Source organism: Hylobates moloch, unplaced genomic scaffold (assembly GCF_009828535.3).
Source record: "Hylobates moloch isolate HMO894 unplaced genomic scaffold, HMol_V3 SCAFFOLD_4, whole genome shotgun sequence".
In the NCBI taxonomy this organism is placed as follows: domain Eukaryota; kingdom Metazoa; phylum Chordata; class Mammalia; order Primates; family Hylobatidae; genus Hylobates; species Hylobates moloch.
In genome coordinates this window covers 104,568,999-104,587,965 of record NW_026652279.1, presented here as the reverse complement: position 1 = coordinate 104,587,965, position 18,967 = coordinate 104,568,999, and the positions used below count along the sequence as shown (strand labels likewise).

At 39.2% G+C, this 18,967-nt stretch overlaps 1 protein-coding gene across 4 annotated transcripts in view; it reads left to right on the top strand.

Annotated features, from left to right (window-relative positions):
* Positions 1-18,967, top strand: part of EPSTI1 (epithelial stromal interaction 1) — a 117,496-nt gene that overhangs the window by 86,385 nt on the left and 12,144 nt on the right. For all 4 annotated transcript variants that reach the window (XM_032150789.2, XM_058437833.1, XM_058437831.1 and 1 more), the window contains 2 exons: positions 8,909-8,982; positions 14,337-14,436. In XM_032150789.2, coding sequence (XP_032006680.1) covers positions 8,909-8,982; positions 14,337-14,436 — 174 coding nt within the window. The remainder of the gene's footprint in view (positions 1-8,908; positions 8,983-14,336; positions 14,437-18,967) is intronic.

The window sequence follows — 18,967 nt, the reverse complement described above, 5'->3', positions numbered from 1 at the left end:
CTTCTTTTTATGGTGGAATAATATTCCATTGTGTGTATATCCCACATTTTCTTTATCCATTCGTCCATTGATGGACACTTAGGTTGATTCCATATCTTGGCTATTGTGAACAGTGCTGCAATAAACATGGGGGTGCAGATATCTCTTTGACATACTCGTTTTATTTCCTTTGGATAGGCACCCAGTAGTGGGATTGCTGGATCATATGGTACTTCTATTTTAAATTTTTTGAGCAAACCTTATACCTCTTTTCATAATGGCTGTACTAATTTACACCCCCACAAGCAGCGTGTAAGGGTTCCCTTTTCTCCATATTCTTGCCATCGCTTGTTATCTTTTGTCCTTTTTGATGATAGCCTTCTAATGGGGGTGAGATAATAGCTCATCGTGGTTTTAGTTTGCATTTTCCTGATGATTAGTCATGTTGAGCATTTTTTCATATACCTGTTGGCCATTTGCATGTTTTCTTTCGAGAAATAGCTACTCAGACCTTTTGCCTATTTTTTATTGTTATTATTATTATTATTATTATTTTTGAGATGGAGTTTTGCTCTTGTTGCCCAGGCTGGAGTGCAATGGCATGATCTTGGCACACTGCAACCTCTGCCTCTTGTTTTCAAGAGATTCTCCTGCCTCAGCCTCCTGAGTAGCTGGGATTACAGGCACCCACCACCACACCCAGCTATTTTTTTTGTTTGTTTTTTTGTATTTTTAGTAGAGACAGGGTTTCACCATGTTGACCAGGCTGCTCTTGAACTCCTGACCTCAGGTGATCCACCTGCCTAGGCCTCCCAAAGTGCTGGGATTATAGGCATGAGCCACTGCGCCTGGCCCTTTTTGCTTATTTTAAAAATTAGGTTATTTGTTCTCTTGCTAGTGAGTTGTCTGAGTACCTTATGTATTTCGGATACTGACCCCCTTTTAGATGTATAGTTTACAAATATTTTCTCCCATTCTGCAGAATGTCTCTTTAGTCTGTTGATTGTTTCCTTTGCTGTGTAGAAACTTTTTAGTTTGATGTAATCTCATTTGTCTGTTTTTGCTTTTGTTGCCTGTCCTTTTAAAGTCTTATCCAAAAAATCCTTGCCCAGACCAATGTCATGGAGCTTTTCCACTATATTTTCTTTTTCTTTTCTTTTCTTTTTTTATTTTTTTCAAAACAGAGTCTCTGTCACCCAGGCTGGAGTGCAGTGGCACCATCTCGGCTCACTGCAACCTCTACCTTTGGGATTCAAACAATTCTCATGACTCAGCCTCCCAAGTATCTGGGATTACAGGTGTGTGCCACCGTGCCTGGCTAATTTTTGTATTTTCAGTAGAGACGGGGCTTTGCCATACTGGCCAGGCTGGTCTCAAACTCCTAGCCTCCAGTGATCTGCCTGGCTCGGCCTCCCAAAGTGTGGGGATTACAGGCATGAACCACCGTGCGCAGCTTCCCCCATATTCTCTTCTAGTACTTTCCTAGTTTCAGGTTTTACATTTAAAGTCTTTAATCCATTTTGAGTTGATTATTTTTAACGCCTTTTGTGAAAACTGTCAAATTGAGTTGTTTTTTTGTATGTGATGAAAGAAAAGGGTTTAATTTTATCCTTCTGCATGTGGATATTCAGTTTTCCCACTACTGTTTATTGAGGAGACTGTCCCTTCCCCTATGTTCTTGGCACTTTTGCCAAAAATCAGTTGGCTCTACATGTGTGGATGTATTTTTGGACTCTCTATTCTGTTCCATTGGTCTATATGTTTGTTTGCATGCCAGTACCACGCTGTTTTGGTTATTATACATAAAAGTCAACTTGAATAAAGCAGAGATGGCTAATGTTCCCGAACGCTAAAACTCAATATTTCAGTAACTATAGTTCTATCCAAATTTACTTGTAAGTTTAATGCAATTCTAGTAATAAATTTCAATGGAATTTGAGGTAATTTGACAATACTGTTTCTAAATTTCAACTGAGAGAAAAATAATGAAATTTAAACTTTAGAAAAATATGAATAATAATTTGTGTATTTGTTGGGGTAAGGAGAACTTCCACCAGTAGATATCAATATATACCACAAACACTGAAGTACTATTACTGGTGAGAGGATAAACTGAGAGGCACTTTGGCAACATCAAATTCTGAAGAGTTTCCTAGAAGCAAAAATATTAGATCTAAAAGTATACATTTATTCTGAGGAAATAATGAGAGATGCAGGCAAGATATATGTACAAGGTTGTTTATTTTTAACATAAGATTAATGGGAAATTTGAAACAGTTTGTTCAGTGATAGAGGATTTGAAGGTTTTGGAGTTTGGAATAAATACCATGCAGCAATTACTACCACATTTTAATAACATAATAGAAATATGCTCACATATATGAAAATGAAAACAAAGATCCTAAAATAGAGTGCAGATAAGTTTTGAAACCTACCTCCTCCTTGCATTTTGTGTAGGGAATATTTTTAGGTGGGAGACATAGAGCTGTGATTCCATGATTGTTGTAGCTGGAAGTTTATTTCTCTCTCTGTTAAAATGATAGAACTAGCAACAGCAAATACAAAGTTACAATTAGATAAGAGGAATATGTTTTGATGTTCTGTTATACAGTGGAGTGACTGTGGTTGGCAGTAAGATACTGTACCTTACAAAATAGCTAGATAAGAGGCTTTGGAATATTCTCACTACAAATAAATGATCAATGCATGAGATCATGGACACACTAAGTGCCCTGATTTGATCATTTTACAACATATGTATCAAAATATCAAATTGTATCCTATAAATATGTACAAACTATCAATTAAAAAATTAAAAACTAACAATAGTAAGGGGAGAGTGTACATTACTTGTGTTATTTTTAAACTCTACTTCACCCATTAGTATTTATTTCCTTTGATTTGGCTGGTGCTCTGAAAATTTGGGGTGGTAGCTTCTGCCTTTTCTCCTCATTCTTGGCAGCCAAGGCCATCTTTCTCCTTCAAGGCAAAGGTATTACTGTGGATGCCTGAGAACCAGGACTTCTTTAAACTCTCCTCCTGCCCCTGAAAGCTCTTCTGTATTAAACCTTCAAAGGAAGGCATTCTTGAACTTCATGACTTCATGGTCTCAACTCTCCTGCTTCCACTATCCTTTTCCTCTTGTTGTATTGAGAGAACAGGCTCTCCTGGGAGAAGTTTGTCTTGCCAGGCGATGGCATTTTCATGTTTACATAAAGCAGTCAAGCTGAACCATGTCGGAACATGCTCTGCTGGGATTCAGACATGGTTTTAAAATGACTCCATGTTCATCTTCAATTACCACAATGAAACTTTGCTTTGGAGCATGTTTTCTCTCTAACCTCGTCAGGTTTCTTAAGCATCCAGCCTTACACACACCTGTCTGTTGTATAGTTGACCCTTCTGTAGAACAGGGCACCATCAGACAATTGGAGCCCAGAGAAATGATGTTTGCAACCTCTTGCTGGAAATGGCAACCCCTCTTCTTCTTATTGGCTTGGGCTCGAAGCAGAGGTATTGGTGCCATCCTGCAACTCCCCAGCAGAGCAGCCCTCCTGGGTGAGCACTGCATCGGGTGGCCACAGGCAGTGGTGCTATTTGCAGTGTTGTCCTCATTTACCATATACCACTTGGCCAATGTTTATAGGAACTTCCATATTTTCAATCTCTAGGATGGTATTTTGTTTATCATATCACCAACATACCTTCCTTTGTATGCAGCTCTGTATGAATGTAGGGATTTGCGTAGCACAGTGATAAGACATGCACAAACACTTGAACACCCTTCTCTTGTTTGCATTCCTTCCTTGTATTCCCATGTCATGTAGCTTAATTTTGTGTTTAGCAATGCATTTCTTTTTGCCCTGTATCAGAGTTGTTTCTGGGTGTGTCTGCCTCATTATGCTGTGATTTACTTCAGGATGGAGCTGTGCTGATATCTGTACCTTTAGCATGAACCTAGTATCTGGAAAATGGTTGGTGTGTGGCAATATGCATTGAGTAGGCCAGGCCTTAACAATGTCTCAGATGTTGCATGTCATTGACCTCCTGCTTAGAGCACTTTGATGCTTTTTCATGTCCCGAGCTTGGTCCTTGAAACAAGAACAACTTACTTTTTATTTGCTTAACTGTAGATATTGAACTTCTGTGTGGGATCTCAGTAAATGAACCAAGAATATGCTTATAAGGCATGCAGACACATCCTCAGTGGCTGTCAGTTCAGCAGAACAAATTAATTAGCTGAAATTATCCTTCTTAGTACGGAAGAAAAACCAGCCTCTCCTTAGTAAATGCGCTTTGCTAGTTATAGGATAATAATCCTGAGTGCAGCGATGCCAGCGCCTTCCCTTCAGCCATCTGGAGCAATGTTCTTGCATGGCGATGCCTCATCAGCTCCCGTCCCCGTTTCCCTCCTGGTCTTTATCTCTTCTCCCCTTTCCTTGCCTCCGTAATAGGATGATGTATGTTGCTCTCTTCTCATCTTCTTTTCTTCCTCCGTAACAGTTCTTAGCTTCATATGTAGTGTTTCGCTCTTTTATATCTCTCTTTGTTAAAAATTACATATTTATTGGGATTTTTAAATAAAGGAAAGCATAAGGAAACAAAAATGGCCTCTCACACTGATAAGAAATTCCTACTGATGGTATGAGGAAATAATATATACACATGGTTCAAAAGTTAAGAAACAAAAACTATGTAAGATAGTAAAGCATCCTTTTCTTGCCCATTCACACTTCAAACACCGCTACCCAGTGTTAATTACAGTTAACATTTTCTTGTGTAGTTTTTCAATAAATGTTTTGGATATACACCAGCATATAAAAGCCAAAATGAATGGATGTATATATTTTCTATTTATATAGAAGCGTCCCAAGAAAACGGCTCTGAACCTATCTTTTATCACTTAATGTATCTTAGTGATCTCTCCATAGGCCCCTGCTCTACCGTACAAAACATCCATCTTATTCTTTGTAACTGTTCCATTGTATTCCATTGCGCTGATGGTCTCACTTATTGTGCAAGTATTTTGTTGGTGGGCATTAACATTTTTCCCTGAACTTTTACAGTTTCAATAATATAACTGTGAATATTCATATACATACATCTTTGAACACTTCTGCAAGGGATGTATATGTCTTACATTTTGATGCTTATCGCTAAATTGACTTCCAAAAACTAAATTAGGTTTCACTAATTTAGATGCTGTACCAGAGTGTTTTCTGTCAAACTTTTCTGATTTTTGTCAATACAATAGGAACACTTTATCTCATTGTTTTAATATTTCTTCGATTTTGAGTGAAGATAATGACCATTTTGAACTGATAGGCAACCTGTAGTTTATCTGTGAACTGCCTGTTCCTATCCCTTGGCCCTTTTTCTTTTTGGTTGTTTTTTCCTTATTGGTTTATGTGAAGTCCTTACCCACTTTCTGGGACATTTCCCGAGTCTCAACCTAAAATAGTCACTGAGCCACTGAATCTCACGTCAGTGTGTTTTAATCCTCTGCCTGGGATTATGGTTGGATATTTTTCTCACTTGCTTATGGGTTTCCTTTCTCTAGAATATAAACTCTAAAGGAGCAAAGATCTCATCTATCCTGTTCACTACTATAGCCTATCATGTAGATGCAAGCCCGGCTCATAATAGACACTCAGATATTTAATGAATGAATAAATGAAAATTCAATTAGCCTATGCATATCCTAAACATTCATTAACAGTTCTTTTTTTAATTTTATGGTTTTTTTTCCAAATGAAAAGTTTGAATTTTCATGCAGCTAAATTTATTAATCTTTTTCTTTTTATAACTTCTGGAACTTCCTCACTCCAAGTTTATAAATAAATTCACCTGTGCCGCCTTTGAAAACTTCGATTCCCATCTTCTAGGCTCAAATCTCAGACTTCTGTAAAATTTATTTAATCAAAGTAAAGGGTCTAGTTTTGATCTTTGTTACAGTAGTCGGCCAGTCCATCATCATTCATGAAACTCTGTCTCCTGCATTGGTTTAGCACAACAACTTTATGATAAACTACATTTCCATATGTATCATGTCTCTTCCTAGACTCGAATTGTTTTAATTACTATAGTTTTATTTTCTTCAGCTTTTAAGTTCAGGGATTCATGTGCAGGTTTGTTACATAGGTAAACATGTGCCATGGTGGTTTGCCGCACAGATCAACCCAGTACCTAGGTATTAAGCCCAGCATCCATTAGCTCTCCCTCCCCTACATCCTGCACTTCAACAGGCCCCAGTGTGTGTTGTCCCCATCCATGTGTTCTCATATGATATCTTTCAATGTTTGATGAAGCTGGTTCTTTCTCATTTTTTGTTTTCTTTTTCAGGATTTTTTTATGGCGGTGATTGCATTTTTTTTCTCAGACGAGTTGCATGATCATTTTGCCAAGTCTGAAAAAATTATCTTAAAAATTATTTTAAACTAACATGTCATAGTATGCGTATATATATGTATGTATTTTATACTTTGTCTTTGTGTCATACTCCAGAACTAATGAGAGTTAGTTTGTTCAGAATTCATTGTGTTAAACTCACAATGGGCCAGATACCAGAAGTTGCTCCTTGGAGAAATAGGGTTAATGAAAGTGAAAATAATCAGCATCCTTTGGCAAGAAGGATTTAGATTTGTGCTTAGGTTACATGTATTCTGCTAAAACTTTTGAATGTGAATGGGTCCTATAGTTCTGGACATGACTGTTTATACTTGAGTATGATGAACCACCATGAAGATATCCTTAATTCCAACCATTTATTTTGAATGCATCCTGCAGAAGATTATTAGATACAAGAAAATGTAAGCCCTGGTCTTTATTTTGCTGCTAATAAGCTATTTAGCTCTTGACAAGTTACTAAAACTGTGTCTCTGATCCTGTTTCCTTATCTGTAAGGTGAGGATGATATTGCCCATTCATTTATCACATAATACTTTGCCTGCCTACCTTTGCAATTGTTGTTAGGATCAAATAATACAATTCTGGTAAGACTTGTATTCGAAAATATTAAGGTTTTCTGGTTAAACATTGCACATCAAAAGCATTTCATTTGTTTATGTTTTATCACTCTCTTCCCCATATACCACTAAAAATATAGGAATTTTTTTTAAAAAGCCATAAGCCAACAAGAGCAAAAGAACAGACTAGTAGACTGCAGCAAAGCTATAAGCCAAAATTTTAAATCTGGAACTAGATGGTCAGTGGTAACTGATTTAGTGGAGCAGGAAAACCAGAACTCATTTGAAAGAAGCAGTAAGACAGAGAAGTTGGTTAAATTCAGGAATCGGAGGCACCTCGTACCTTTGAAGCCTAGAGTTGAAAACAGGAGGATGAATTAGAAACTTGAATGAGGAGCTATAGGATTTCTAAATCCCTCTCCCACCACACTGAATGTTACAAAAAGAAGCGTTGTAAGAGAATGATGATGTGGGTGTACTATGAGAGGAAGTTGGGATTGGGGTGGAGGTAGTAATGGAGGCATCAATCTTTTTTCCATTGTAGGTAGTCAAAAGATAATACAGTTTTTTAAAAATTAAGAAATGAATAAACATGCAAAGTATTAAGAAGAAGATAATTACTTATGAAACCACATGCAGGAATTGAAAATGATTGTGGAGACGAGGGAGAGGACAGGAGCTTCTTTCATATTGGTATACTTGGTAGTACTAATAAAGAGTGCTAATATTTGGTAGACTAAATAATTATCCTATTGTGCAAGAATGAGATGAGCATAAAGCTTGGCAGCTAGGTGCATAACAAATTCTTATTGAGTGGACAAATATTATTCATTGATTTCAAAAACTCAAATATTATTCAATGATTTCCCCTTATTAGTGTTATATAGGAATTAGGGTTAAGTAATGTGCTTTAGGGATTGATGAGCAATGTATTTGGAATATCACAGTATAAGAAATAAGTCTTTTTATTTTGGGGGACTGTGGAATATCAGAGGGTCTTTGAAGAAAGTTAATAAAATGTCAGCCTGAACCTTGAGTTTTTTTGTATACTTTTCATCAAGGAAGTTTGGGAGTTAAAACAACAATAGCAACCTTTTATTGGTATGTGTTAAGACGTGACAGTATTTTCTCTACCAGAAAATCTCTCTGACTCAGGCACTGGTATATGACTTGGGCCTAATAATTTTCTTCTCTTTGCATTTTTTTTGTCTTTGAAATGGGATTAAAATTTATTCTGCCTTAGGGTAGACAGTTGGAAATTAGAGAAATCCTGGGATTGGTTCTTTGGTATAATACTGTAAACATAGTAACTAGGTCTGGAAGTTAAGTTGCCTCTTCCAAGAAGATAAGCAGACTGTTGAAAGCTGAAGATTTAGTTATAATAATGTGATTTATATGAAGCAAAGTATCTCCTCCAGAGATCTCAAAGTTCTGCTGGTATTAGAAGTAACTAATCAATAATGGGTGAGTGCTTATTCTCCAGGATGGAGAATGCTTTATTAACAGAATTGCACTATAAGATTGAGAGATTGAGTCCAATATTTATTTGTAAGTTGCTATGAATTTATTAGGAAAGAAATGCTAGAGAAATACCAAGAAATAGTATTGTGTGATATTCCTGAAGGAACTAATTTGATTTGTTGTACTCTGTAAGACATAGATGAGTTTGACTTACATTGTATTTTTCTCTGTTTGTGTTGTACCTATTGGTCTAGTATCTTGACCATGCACATTGGCTTTTAATCTAGCAATTTTACACTCACAGAGCTATTCTGTTTGACTAAGCCACAGTTATTTGCTACCTACATATATAAGAAAATAATTTCACATCCAAATAGTACTTAAGTAAAAGTTTCAAAAATGAAATATTGTACCAGTTGAGGTTAAATACGTAATTGATTTGGGTGACTTCTGTACAACCGTGTTAATCGAAAACCATATTTTAAAACTTTTATTGTTCCTAGAGTGAATTACTGGAACTTAAGCGGCAGCAGCAAGAGCAAGAAAGAGCCAAAATCCACCAGACTGAACACAGGAGGTATAACTGGCTAATAAAATAAGCATCCTTGGTTAAATCAATTACCTACAAAGTTTGTACAGTGTTTTAGGAAAACATTACAGTAACATTATTAATATGGTTTTGGAATGCATATTGCCTTTAAATCTGTTATTGGGACGTGGTATATGTATGAGGTATGCCAACTACTACACATATAAGTACACACATGTGTGTACATATGTGCATGCACACAAATATCCAATTTTCTTGGATAGGTGGCATTATAAACTCACATTAGAAAACTGAATCATGTTCTTAAGTTGTGTGTTCAATTAAGGTATATTTAATTTGCCTACCATAGGACAAAACGTCCTAATTTGAGATGATGGTCTACCATTTATAGACTTTGTTATAATAATTACATCAATATAGATGGTCAGATACCCATACTTGAGTACAAAAGCTCAGACAAAACTCACTAACATTATTTAATATTGACAAATACATTAGAGAAAAAAAATCTTAGAACCATTAAGTAATTTTCAAATAGTCTAAGCACTTTCCATCTTAATCCTAATATCAGACTTAAGAATACCTAGTAAAATATCATGTTACTGTTGGGACAGTGCTAATAAGCACCATGTTGTCTGCCATTATTATGCTGAGATTTCTAGGGGGACACGGGTTGAGTTCATTAGGGGTATACTTGAGTATCTTGGAGAAGAATGTAAGGGTTTTCACAATTTAAAGGAACAAATTCTTTTGATAGTGAATGGCCTTTTTTAATGTATTTAACCTTCCCACTCTCACTAATCTGTATTTTTAAGTTATGGTGGTTTCATTTTCTAAATGAGAGACTTTAAAAAGTATTGAGTGGAAGCTCCCTATTCTGATGGTGCCTCTAACTGTGGGCGGGGAGCTCACTTTTATTTGACTGAACTATATTGTCCCCAGAGTCCAGTCAAAATAGTTTTAAAACTACAAATGTGAATTATATGTTTTTTCTCTTATTTAAGGAAATATCAAAACTCTGATATGTTGGTTAGGCTATATTGTTGGGTAAGATGGTGGTGGGGAAGCATGCTAACTATTATTTATTATAAAGTAAGCCATAATTTAGCCATTTTATTGCTGTTTATTATTTTCTCTCTCTCTCTTTTTTTTTTTTTTTTTGAGACAGAGTCTCACTCTGTTGCCCAGGTGGGAGTGCAGTGGTGGGATCTTGGCTCACTGCAAACTCTGCCTCCCGGGTTCAAGTGACTCTCCTGCCTCAATCTTCTGAGTAGTTGGGATTATAGGCACGTGCCACCATGCCTGGCTGTTCTGTATTTTTAGGGGAGATGGGGTTTTTTTGTGTTGGCCAGGCTGGTCTTGAACTCCTGACCTCAGGTGATCCGCCTGCCTCAAAATACTTCCTGTTTTAAAAACAATTGATATTGTATTTATAAACTGATTGTATTTATAAACTAGTGGTAGCCAGTTATTTCTCTGGATTTCTGAGGATTAAATGAATTCTAAGACTTTAAGCATCTTAAACATAGTGATGTGTCACATTAATAGGCTCCATTGCTAAAATATTTATCTTTGATGGGCACCTAATAAACACCCAAGCTATTTGATTAGAGGTGGAAAAGTTAACTTTTTTGTTATAGGAATCTTGGCTCTCATTCTTTATTTCCATACTACTGAATACCTGAATATTGGTGGGGCTGTTTAATTTCTATAAGTTATTTTCTCTTTCTTTCGATTCTACTTAAATAGATCCAATAAATGTATAGCTCCAAATTTAATCCAAGAAGAGATTTTTCTAGACAATAAACTGAGTGATTAGTTTTGAAGTATCTGATCAAGTCATTAAATATATATTTTATGCTCTTCATCAATTTTTGAAAAGAGCTTATGTTTGTATTGCCTTTAAAGTGTGCCATGAGCTTTCCCATGTTATCATGTGAGAATACATATTCAATGAACTCTTAATAAAATAGCCATGTCCATTCTTACTCAAGGCAACAACACAAGCTATATAGTGTGTGTGTAGGGGATGTAAATTAGGTTTTCTCCAAAGGCACAATTTTATTGGCATCAAAAGGACAACATGCTTTCTACAGTTTAAAAGTTCACATTGCAGAAAACTCAACTCTGAGTGTTATAATAGAAAGCACTGAGATTCCTGACAAGCTTTTCAATGAACCTGTAATGAGCTTGAGTGCACCTGCACCTGACCCGTTGTAACTACTTGAGTAGGAGTAGACAAGTAGAAACCCCGGAGAGAAACGACAGAGCATGGGGGTCAAGGACTTGAAAGGATTTGGGCCATGAGGTGAAAACTGGTATGAACTGAATTGACTTATTCAAACTTGAACCATCCCTGAATAATAGTTTTTATCCAAATTAATCCTCAGAAGAAAACCCAGAGCACAACTTTGACCTCAGTAGCATGTATGTACTTTCCAAAACTATTAAACAAAAATAGAAATTGGTTCTTTTCCCTCCCATTTAGATTCTTGATAGAAATTGAGAGAAGCAAACTCTTTCCCACTCATCATCTCTGGTTGACTCACACTGCTGTGGACATAGGCAAGTTGAGGACACTCCTATAGCATCAAAGAGTGCTCAACCACTCTGATGTCCTGTTAGTAACTGATGCTCAAAAGTGAATCACAGTATCTTATGTCTTCATGACAAGGCATCAGTCTTCGCAGGGTTTGAGTGAATTGAGAGCAATTGCCAGTGAGCTGTTTTGCAGTCTGCACTCGTCATCCATGTTTTTAGGGGTGAAGAACGTGTGCCACGAAGATTTATTTCATTCAGTAACTACATTATCAGGCCACACTCCATAAAGGCTGTGTTCTAGGCCCCGGGAATAGGGCAAAACATGGCAGAAGGGGTCCCTCACCATGTGGAAATTATAATCTGGAGGAGAGAAATGGAAGTCAACCATCAAAGGCACTGTTATTTCGGATGGTGATGTGTACTGTGAGAACCATATCACAAGGTGATGTTAAGGAAGAAATTGGAGGTGACAGGTTACTTAGGAAGGCCTCACTGCAGAGGTGACATCAAAGGACAAGGAACAACCAGCCACATAGAGACTGGGGACAGACGGATGGACTTAGATGGCCTACAAACAGGGCAGGAGCAAGTGCAGAGGCTCTAAAGTACAAATGAGCTTGGACTGTTTGAGTCCCAAGTGATGGGATTTTTTTTTTTTTTTTTTTTTTTGAGATAGAGTTTTGCTCTGTCGCCCAGGCTGGAGTGCAGTGACATCATCTCCACTCACTACAACCTCCGCCTCCCAGGTTCAAGCGATTCTCCTGCCTCAGCCTCCTGAGTAGCTGGAACTATAGGTGCCCACCACCATGCTGGGCTAATTTTTGTATTTTTAGTAGAGATGGGGTTTTGCCAGTTTGGCCAGGCTGGTCTCCTGAGCTCAAGTGATGCACCGGCCTCAGCCTCCCAAAGCGCTGGGATTATAGGCATGAGCCACCACACCTCACCCCATGTGATGGGATTATAGTGAGTGAAGAAGAGAATGATACTCAGTGAGGGAGGAAAGGTAGGCAGGAGCAAGATAACACAACATTTTATAAGCCAGTTTTATTCTAAGACCAACGGGAAGTCATGGGAGAATTTTAAGCAAAAGGAAGACATTTCTTTCATAATCTAGTAAGGTTGTTGTATGGGGACTAGATTACGGAAGGTGGGAGTGAAAGCACTAGCAAGGTGAAGATATAGTAATTTGAACTAGAACGGTATCCATGGAAAGAAATGAGTGAATTTAGGTTGTGTTCAGGAGGTAGAGCAAACAAGCCTTGTAGTGGTTTGGGTGTGGGGTGGAGGATGCTGAGTGAAAGCCCATCTTTGTTAATGACAAAAAGACTGGATAAGAACAGCTCCAAGGGGGAGGGGGGAGGGACAGCATTAGGAGATATACCTAATGCTAAATGACGAGTTAATGGGTGCAGCACACCAACGTGGCACATGGATACGTATGTAACAAACCTGCACATTGTGCACATGTACCCTAAAACCTAAAGTATAATTAAAAAAAAAAAAAAAAAAGAACAGCTCCAAGCATGCAGGCAGTCCAGGATACCAGTGGTTGTGCTGTTTAATGGGGAGCAGGGTCACTTTCCTTTTCTTGATAGTTGAGTCTCCAGCGAAGTAGGATACTATTCTATCTGCATGCTGAGAGATTCAGAGAAGGTGACTTAAACATGGAGCTTGGCAGTGAAGCAGGCTGACTAGAATATGGCACTTGGGTAGGTTTTATGGTAAGACGGGAAAGAAGCTTTATAATAGCTGAGGTGGAACCACAGCCCGATGGGACCTAAAGTTGTTGAGAGACAGCAACTGAGCCCACACATGGCTGGCATCTTAGCTAGCACTGAGCAAGCGCAGATAGCCAGAACCCCCCTCCAGCTTTTGACTTTGCCACCCAGCCTTTATTTGCCTCAAAGTTCCCAAATCTCCCACAGTCACTGGCCTGTAGCCACTCACCATGACCACATTCTGCTAATCTTCATGACTGAATAAGAGGCTCATGTGACTGGTTCCTGCCTCCCTTCCTTCCATAAATGTATATTTGCTGCTATGCACCAGGCATTGTATTTCTGCTTCCAAGAAGCTTATAGTCTTATTTCTGCACTTCCTAAATAATCTGTTGATATCATAGGGTACCTATTGCAGTGCCATTTCTTCAGCTTCCAAGTCCCTGCCTCTATTCAGCCATACGTGGGCAACTCAGAGCACGACGTTACCTGTGATTTATTATTTTAAATTAAAAAATTGTAATATGAAACACAGGTCCATAAAACAGATATTTATAGTGATTAATGATAACGTGAACAACCAGGTAGCAAGCTCCAGAAATAGAATAATACAAGCATCACCCTACTACCTTCCATTTCTGCTTTTCATGTGTGGGGTTTACTTTAGCAAGACTGGCAGTGGAGTGCAGGGAATATGGGAAGGACATCTATCGTGCAACAATAATGCCATAGAGCTATCTTTGGTTCTTCTTCATGTTTTGGTTTATGCTGAGGCTTCTGTCTTTCTCCAGCCTCTGAGGTTCATAGCTGGCATGATTCTGAGGGCTGTAGTTTCTTTCTTGAACTAGGGTCTTGCTGAACTGGCAGGAGATGAGTGCCTGAAACTCTCAGGTTAAGAATTCGTACCCCCTTTGGCTTGAGCCAAGATTGTTACCAGCTCCAGTAAAGAGGGGTTAACAGCATGTCATATGGTTAGTGTGAAGAGAAGTTTCTATGGATTTCTTCTAAGCTGAAGCCAGGAAGCTATCCCCATGGTCAGTTCATACAACACATTAGGTTCTCAGAAATCTCTCAGCCCTGCAGCAGGTTTTCTACTCACACACATTTTTCATTGTTTTAAAGGGTAAATAATGCTTTTCTGGACCGACTCCAAGGCAAAAGTCAACCAGGTGGCCTCGAGCAATCTGGAGGCTGTTGGAATATGAATAGCGGTAACAGCTGGGTGAGTTTTTTCTTTTCTCTTAAAAAAATCATCTTTCAATGTTGAAGAATAAAAACGATGAGAATTTTTATGTTTTGGCCTCTTCTCCCCAGATATTATGTTTTTGTTGTTGTGCTGTTCGGCAGTGTGATGGGCAGTCAGCCAGGGGGATTACTGTAAATTCCACAATAGCTTCTGCTAGAGGGAGAAAGTCCTGATTGCAGCTCTGGCTAATCACAATACAAAATGACACCTGCCCTTTGTTCTCAGCATCATTGCCTGGACTCTAAGGCTTTTTATCATCCCTTGCCCAGGCCTACAAAAAAACAAATGAACTTTTTTTTTTTTTTTCAGAAAGATTTTAAATGAAATATGGTTATAAAAATAATAAGCATTCTCTAGTAATATATTCTTTCAGTCAAACTAACACATCAAAGAAACCAGTAGTTAATTTTTCACTATGAAATGATTTTTTAAAAACCCTATAGCAAAAGGCACTTTTAAAAAATGAAATGTCCTTACCTATTTCTGTGATGAAAACCTTGCAACTGTGTTGCAATATGTGTTTAATGTATTTTGTGCACATGATATATTATTGAACGAGCACCAAAGCTTTGGAACATATATAATTGCGAGGTTTGCAATGTGTACAAAATCAAAACTAAAGACCATAGGTCTTACAGTTTAATTGAAGCCCAAGTGCATAACTACCTTCTCTCTCTCTCACTCACTCCCTTTATATACACACATCAGATAGAAATCTGTAAACTGGTAAAAATACAACAAAATAATCAAGTGCTTGCTCACCTAGAAAGTCTAGAGAAGATCTTCCTTTAATAAATACTTGACAGACAAAAGGTCATGTTTGAGAAGTGAGTCTGTTAGAAATCTTATAGCATGTATCTTTGAAAGACATCTAGTAATCTAGTAGTTTACATTGATGAATGGATTTTATAAATGTATACATACTTAAGATAATTGAACATAAGCAAATTTGCAGAGAATGCTTCCTGGATGTGTCTATTTATTCGTAATATATGCTCATCTGTTACACTCTGGCATTCAGAATAGGGACAGTATGGAACAGAGAAAATAATTGAAATGCAGGATCTTTGCATTGTGTGATACAAAGTACATATACTGTCTTGTAACAATATGTGAGTAGGAGTCATGTGGAAAATGGGCCATTGTGAGTTGAAGACATTATCCAAGCTTGTATAACTTAGTTGTGAAACACAATTGGAATTTAGATTTTGGTCAGGGCTTGGGAACACACTGTATGGTTGTCATTTCTTCTCTACGGAACCGCTCTTAAAACTTAGAAAGCACCTATCTGGGACTGAGGGGAAGATGATGGGAGAGCATAAATGGATATCACATAGGCTTCTGCTGAGGATGTGAGGATGTGGCAATCTGGCTCACCAATGACTATTGGCAGGCCTTAGTGAGCCACAAATCTCTGCTTAGACTCCTCCCAGATCAAAGAGAGGAGCATTGTTTCCTCATGATGTAATAGTGAGGACGATTGGGTGAAAGTTTTAGTAGGATGGGCATATCCAAGTCCAAAGGGATTATCAGTGCTTTCCTTACTTAAAAGAAGCAGCAAGAGAAACCTGGGAAGTTCCTCAGGCTCCCACCTTCACCTCTGTTGACCTCCAGACATCTGCACTTCTGTGCTTGTTTTGCTTTATGATTTTTCTTCTGCACCTCCTGGGGGACTTTGTTCTAATAATACTCTCTTCTCTCTACTGAATTGCTGAATGTTCCATCTCAACTAGAACACTTCCATCAGCATATAATATAAATCAACATAAATTCTGTTGATAGCACATTTCCCTCTTGCTACTGCCCTGTTTCTCTGTCCTCCTTCAGAGTAAAACATCAAAAGGTGCCTATCCTTGCTATCTCTAATTACTTTTTTTTCCCTTAAACCCACTGTTATAAGGTTTTAGAATCTACCCATCAAAAAGAATGTTCTTTTCATGGTCACTAAAAATGTCCACATTGCAAAATCTAACGATTATTTCTCAATCTTCATCTTTTGACTGATCGCCATTCTTTGTCATGGTGAATCACTCCCTCTTCTTTGAAACTGTTTCTTTACTTAGCTTCTGGGACACTGTACTCTCCTGGGTTTTCATATACCTCAGTGATAACCCCTTTTCATCCCTGTTTGCTGAATGCCTTGCATCTGCCTGCCCTCTCAACAGTGAAGTGCCTCAGGGATCTACTTTGGACCACTTTCTGAACTGATGTTCACTTAATACCATGATGACCTCATTCATTCTTATGAAATTAGATACTATCTATATGTTCATGACTCCCAAGTTTCTATTTCCAGCCCAGACTCCTTCCTCCAAACTCCAGACTTGTGTACCCAGTTGCCTACCCAACACATCTCTACTTATCCAAGATATGTAATAGACGTTTCAGCCTTAACATGTCTAAAACCTCTTTGATCCCCTTTACCCGAGTGCTCCATCTGCACATTTTCCTGTTTCCATAATGGTGCAATCCCTCTCTCACACCCACACAGCTAGCCTTCGACAAATCCTCTTGACTCTTCCTTCCCAATACATCCAATCCAACAGCTTCTCACCACCCTCATCATCATTATCCTACTTCCAGCCTCTCTCAGTGCTCATCCAGATGCTTGCAGTAGTCTCCTAGATGGAGACTTCCACAATTACTTACCTACAGTCTGTTCTTGATACAAGAGTGACAGAAGTAAGATTCTGACTCTGCATACCCCTCCAATGACTTTCACCACCCCCCAAATCACTTGGAGTAAAAGCCGAAGTCCTTCCAGCAGCCTACCAGGTGCTGCATGATCCAGACTCCTTCTTAACCCTCTGGCTCTCCTGCTGCTCTCCTTCTTCATTTCTCTCTAGCCACACCAGCTTTCTTGCTGAGAGCACTGGCTGCTCTGTCTACACTGTTCTCCGAAATATCCATATGGTTTGTCCTCCTTCGTTTACTTTCTTGAATTCCCCGGTCTCAGTGAGGTTACCTTGGCATCCTAGTTAAAGCTTCTGCCTGTCCTCTCACCCTGGCTCCTGCAGTCCCCTTTCTAGGCTCCCCTCCCTTTTTCTATAGCACTCTTCAACTTCTAACATACTTTTAAAACATAATTTCCTTGCATGTTCTGTTGACTGTTTACTCTTCGCCTTTCCCTGTGGTGATGGATGTTCCACATTCTACAAGGGCGGGGCCACTGGATTGTTGTGTTCACTGGTGCATCTCAGGCATAAAACAATAACTGGAACTTACCGCACACACAAGGAAACAAGTGGTTGTGATTCAACATCACAAACACAACAGAAAGACTTAGAGCCAGATGATATCATATGCTAAAATGATTAGATACTGAATTTAAAATCATGATGTATAAAACATTTGATGAAATAAAAATTGGATTTGAAATAATGAGGAAAAAATAGGAGACAATGAAAGACAACCAAGCAGACTTCAAAAAGAATTAAACCAAAATGCCATTTCTTATAAATTATTTGGCAAAAAAACTCCTAAAATATTGACAATATACTCTGTTGGCAAGGCTGTGGGGAAACGAATATCTTACACATTATTGGTGGGCATGCAAAGTGATACAAACACTATCAACATCAATGTCTTACTGTCTTCCCATTAAACGAAGACCAGGCCTATACATATTAGAGCCAAATTCTATTAAACTTTCAAGGAACAGATTATTTCAAATGTCTAGAAAGTTTTTCTGATTAAAAAGAAGGAAGTATTATCCAAAATGATTAAGCAGGTAAACACGACTTTGAATTAAAATTAGACAAAGACCGCTTCCTTCCTTCCTCCCTCCCTCCCTCCCTCCCTCCCTTCCTTCTTTCTTTTCTTCCCTCTGTGGCCCAGGCTGGAGTATAGTCCGCTCGCTGCAGACTCCCTGCCTCTGGCTCCTGTGGTTCTCCTGCCCCTGCCTGCGGGCTGCCTGGGATTGCCAGCGCGCGCCACCACCCCTCCCTGGTTTTTGTCCTTTGGCTGGAGGCGCGGTTTCACCATGTCGGCCAGGCTGGTCTCCAGCTCCTGACCTCGAATGGAATGGTCTGCCCACCTCGGCCTCCCGAGGTGCTGGGACTGCAGACGGAGTCTCGCTCACTCGGTGCTCAGTGCTGCCCGGGCTGCAGTGCGGTGGCGTGGTCTTGGCTCCCTGCAGCCTCTGCCTCCCAGCCGCCTGCCTTGGCCTATCAGGGTGCTGGGATTGCAGCCTCTGCGGGGCCGCCGCCCCCTCTGGGAGGTGGGGAGCGTCTATGCCTGGCCGCCCATAGTCTGGGATGTGGGGAGCGCCTCTGCCCGGCCGCCCCGTCTGGGAAGAAGTGAGGAGCACCTCTGCCCAGCCGCCACCCCGTCTAGGAAGTGAGGAGTGTCTCTGCCCAGCCACCCATCTTCTGGGATGTGAGGAGCGCCTCTGCCTGGCCGCCCATCCTCTGGCATGTGAGGAGCGCCTCTGCCCGGCCGCCACCCCGTCTGGGAAGTGAGGAGTGTCTCTGCCCAGCCACCCATCTTCTGGGATGTGAGGAGCGCC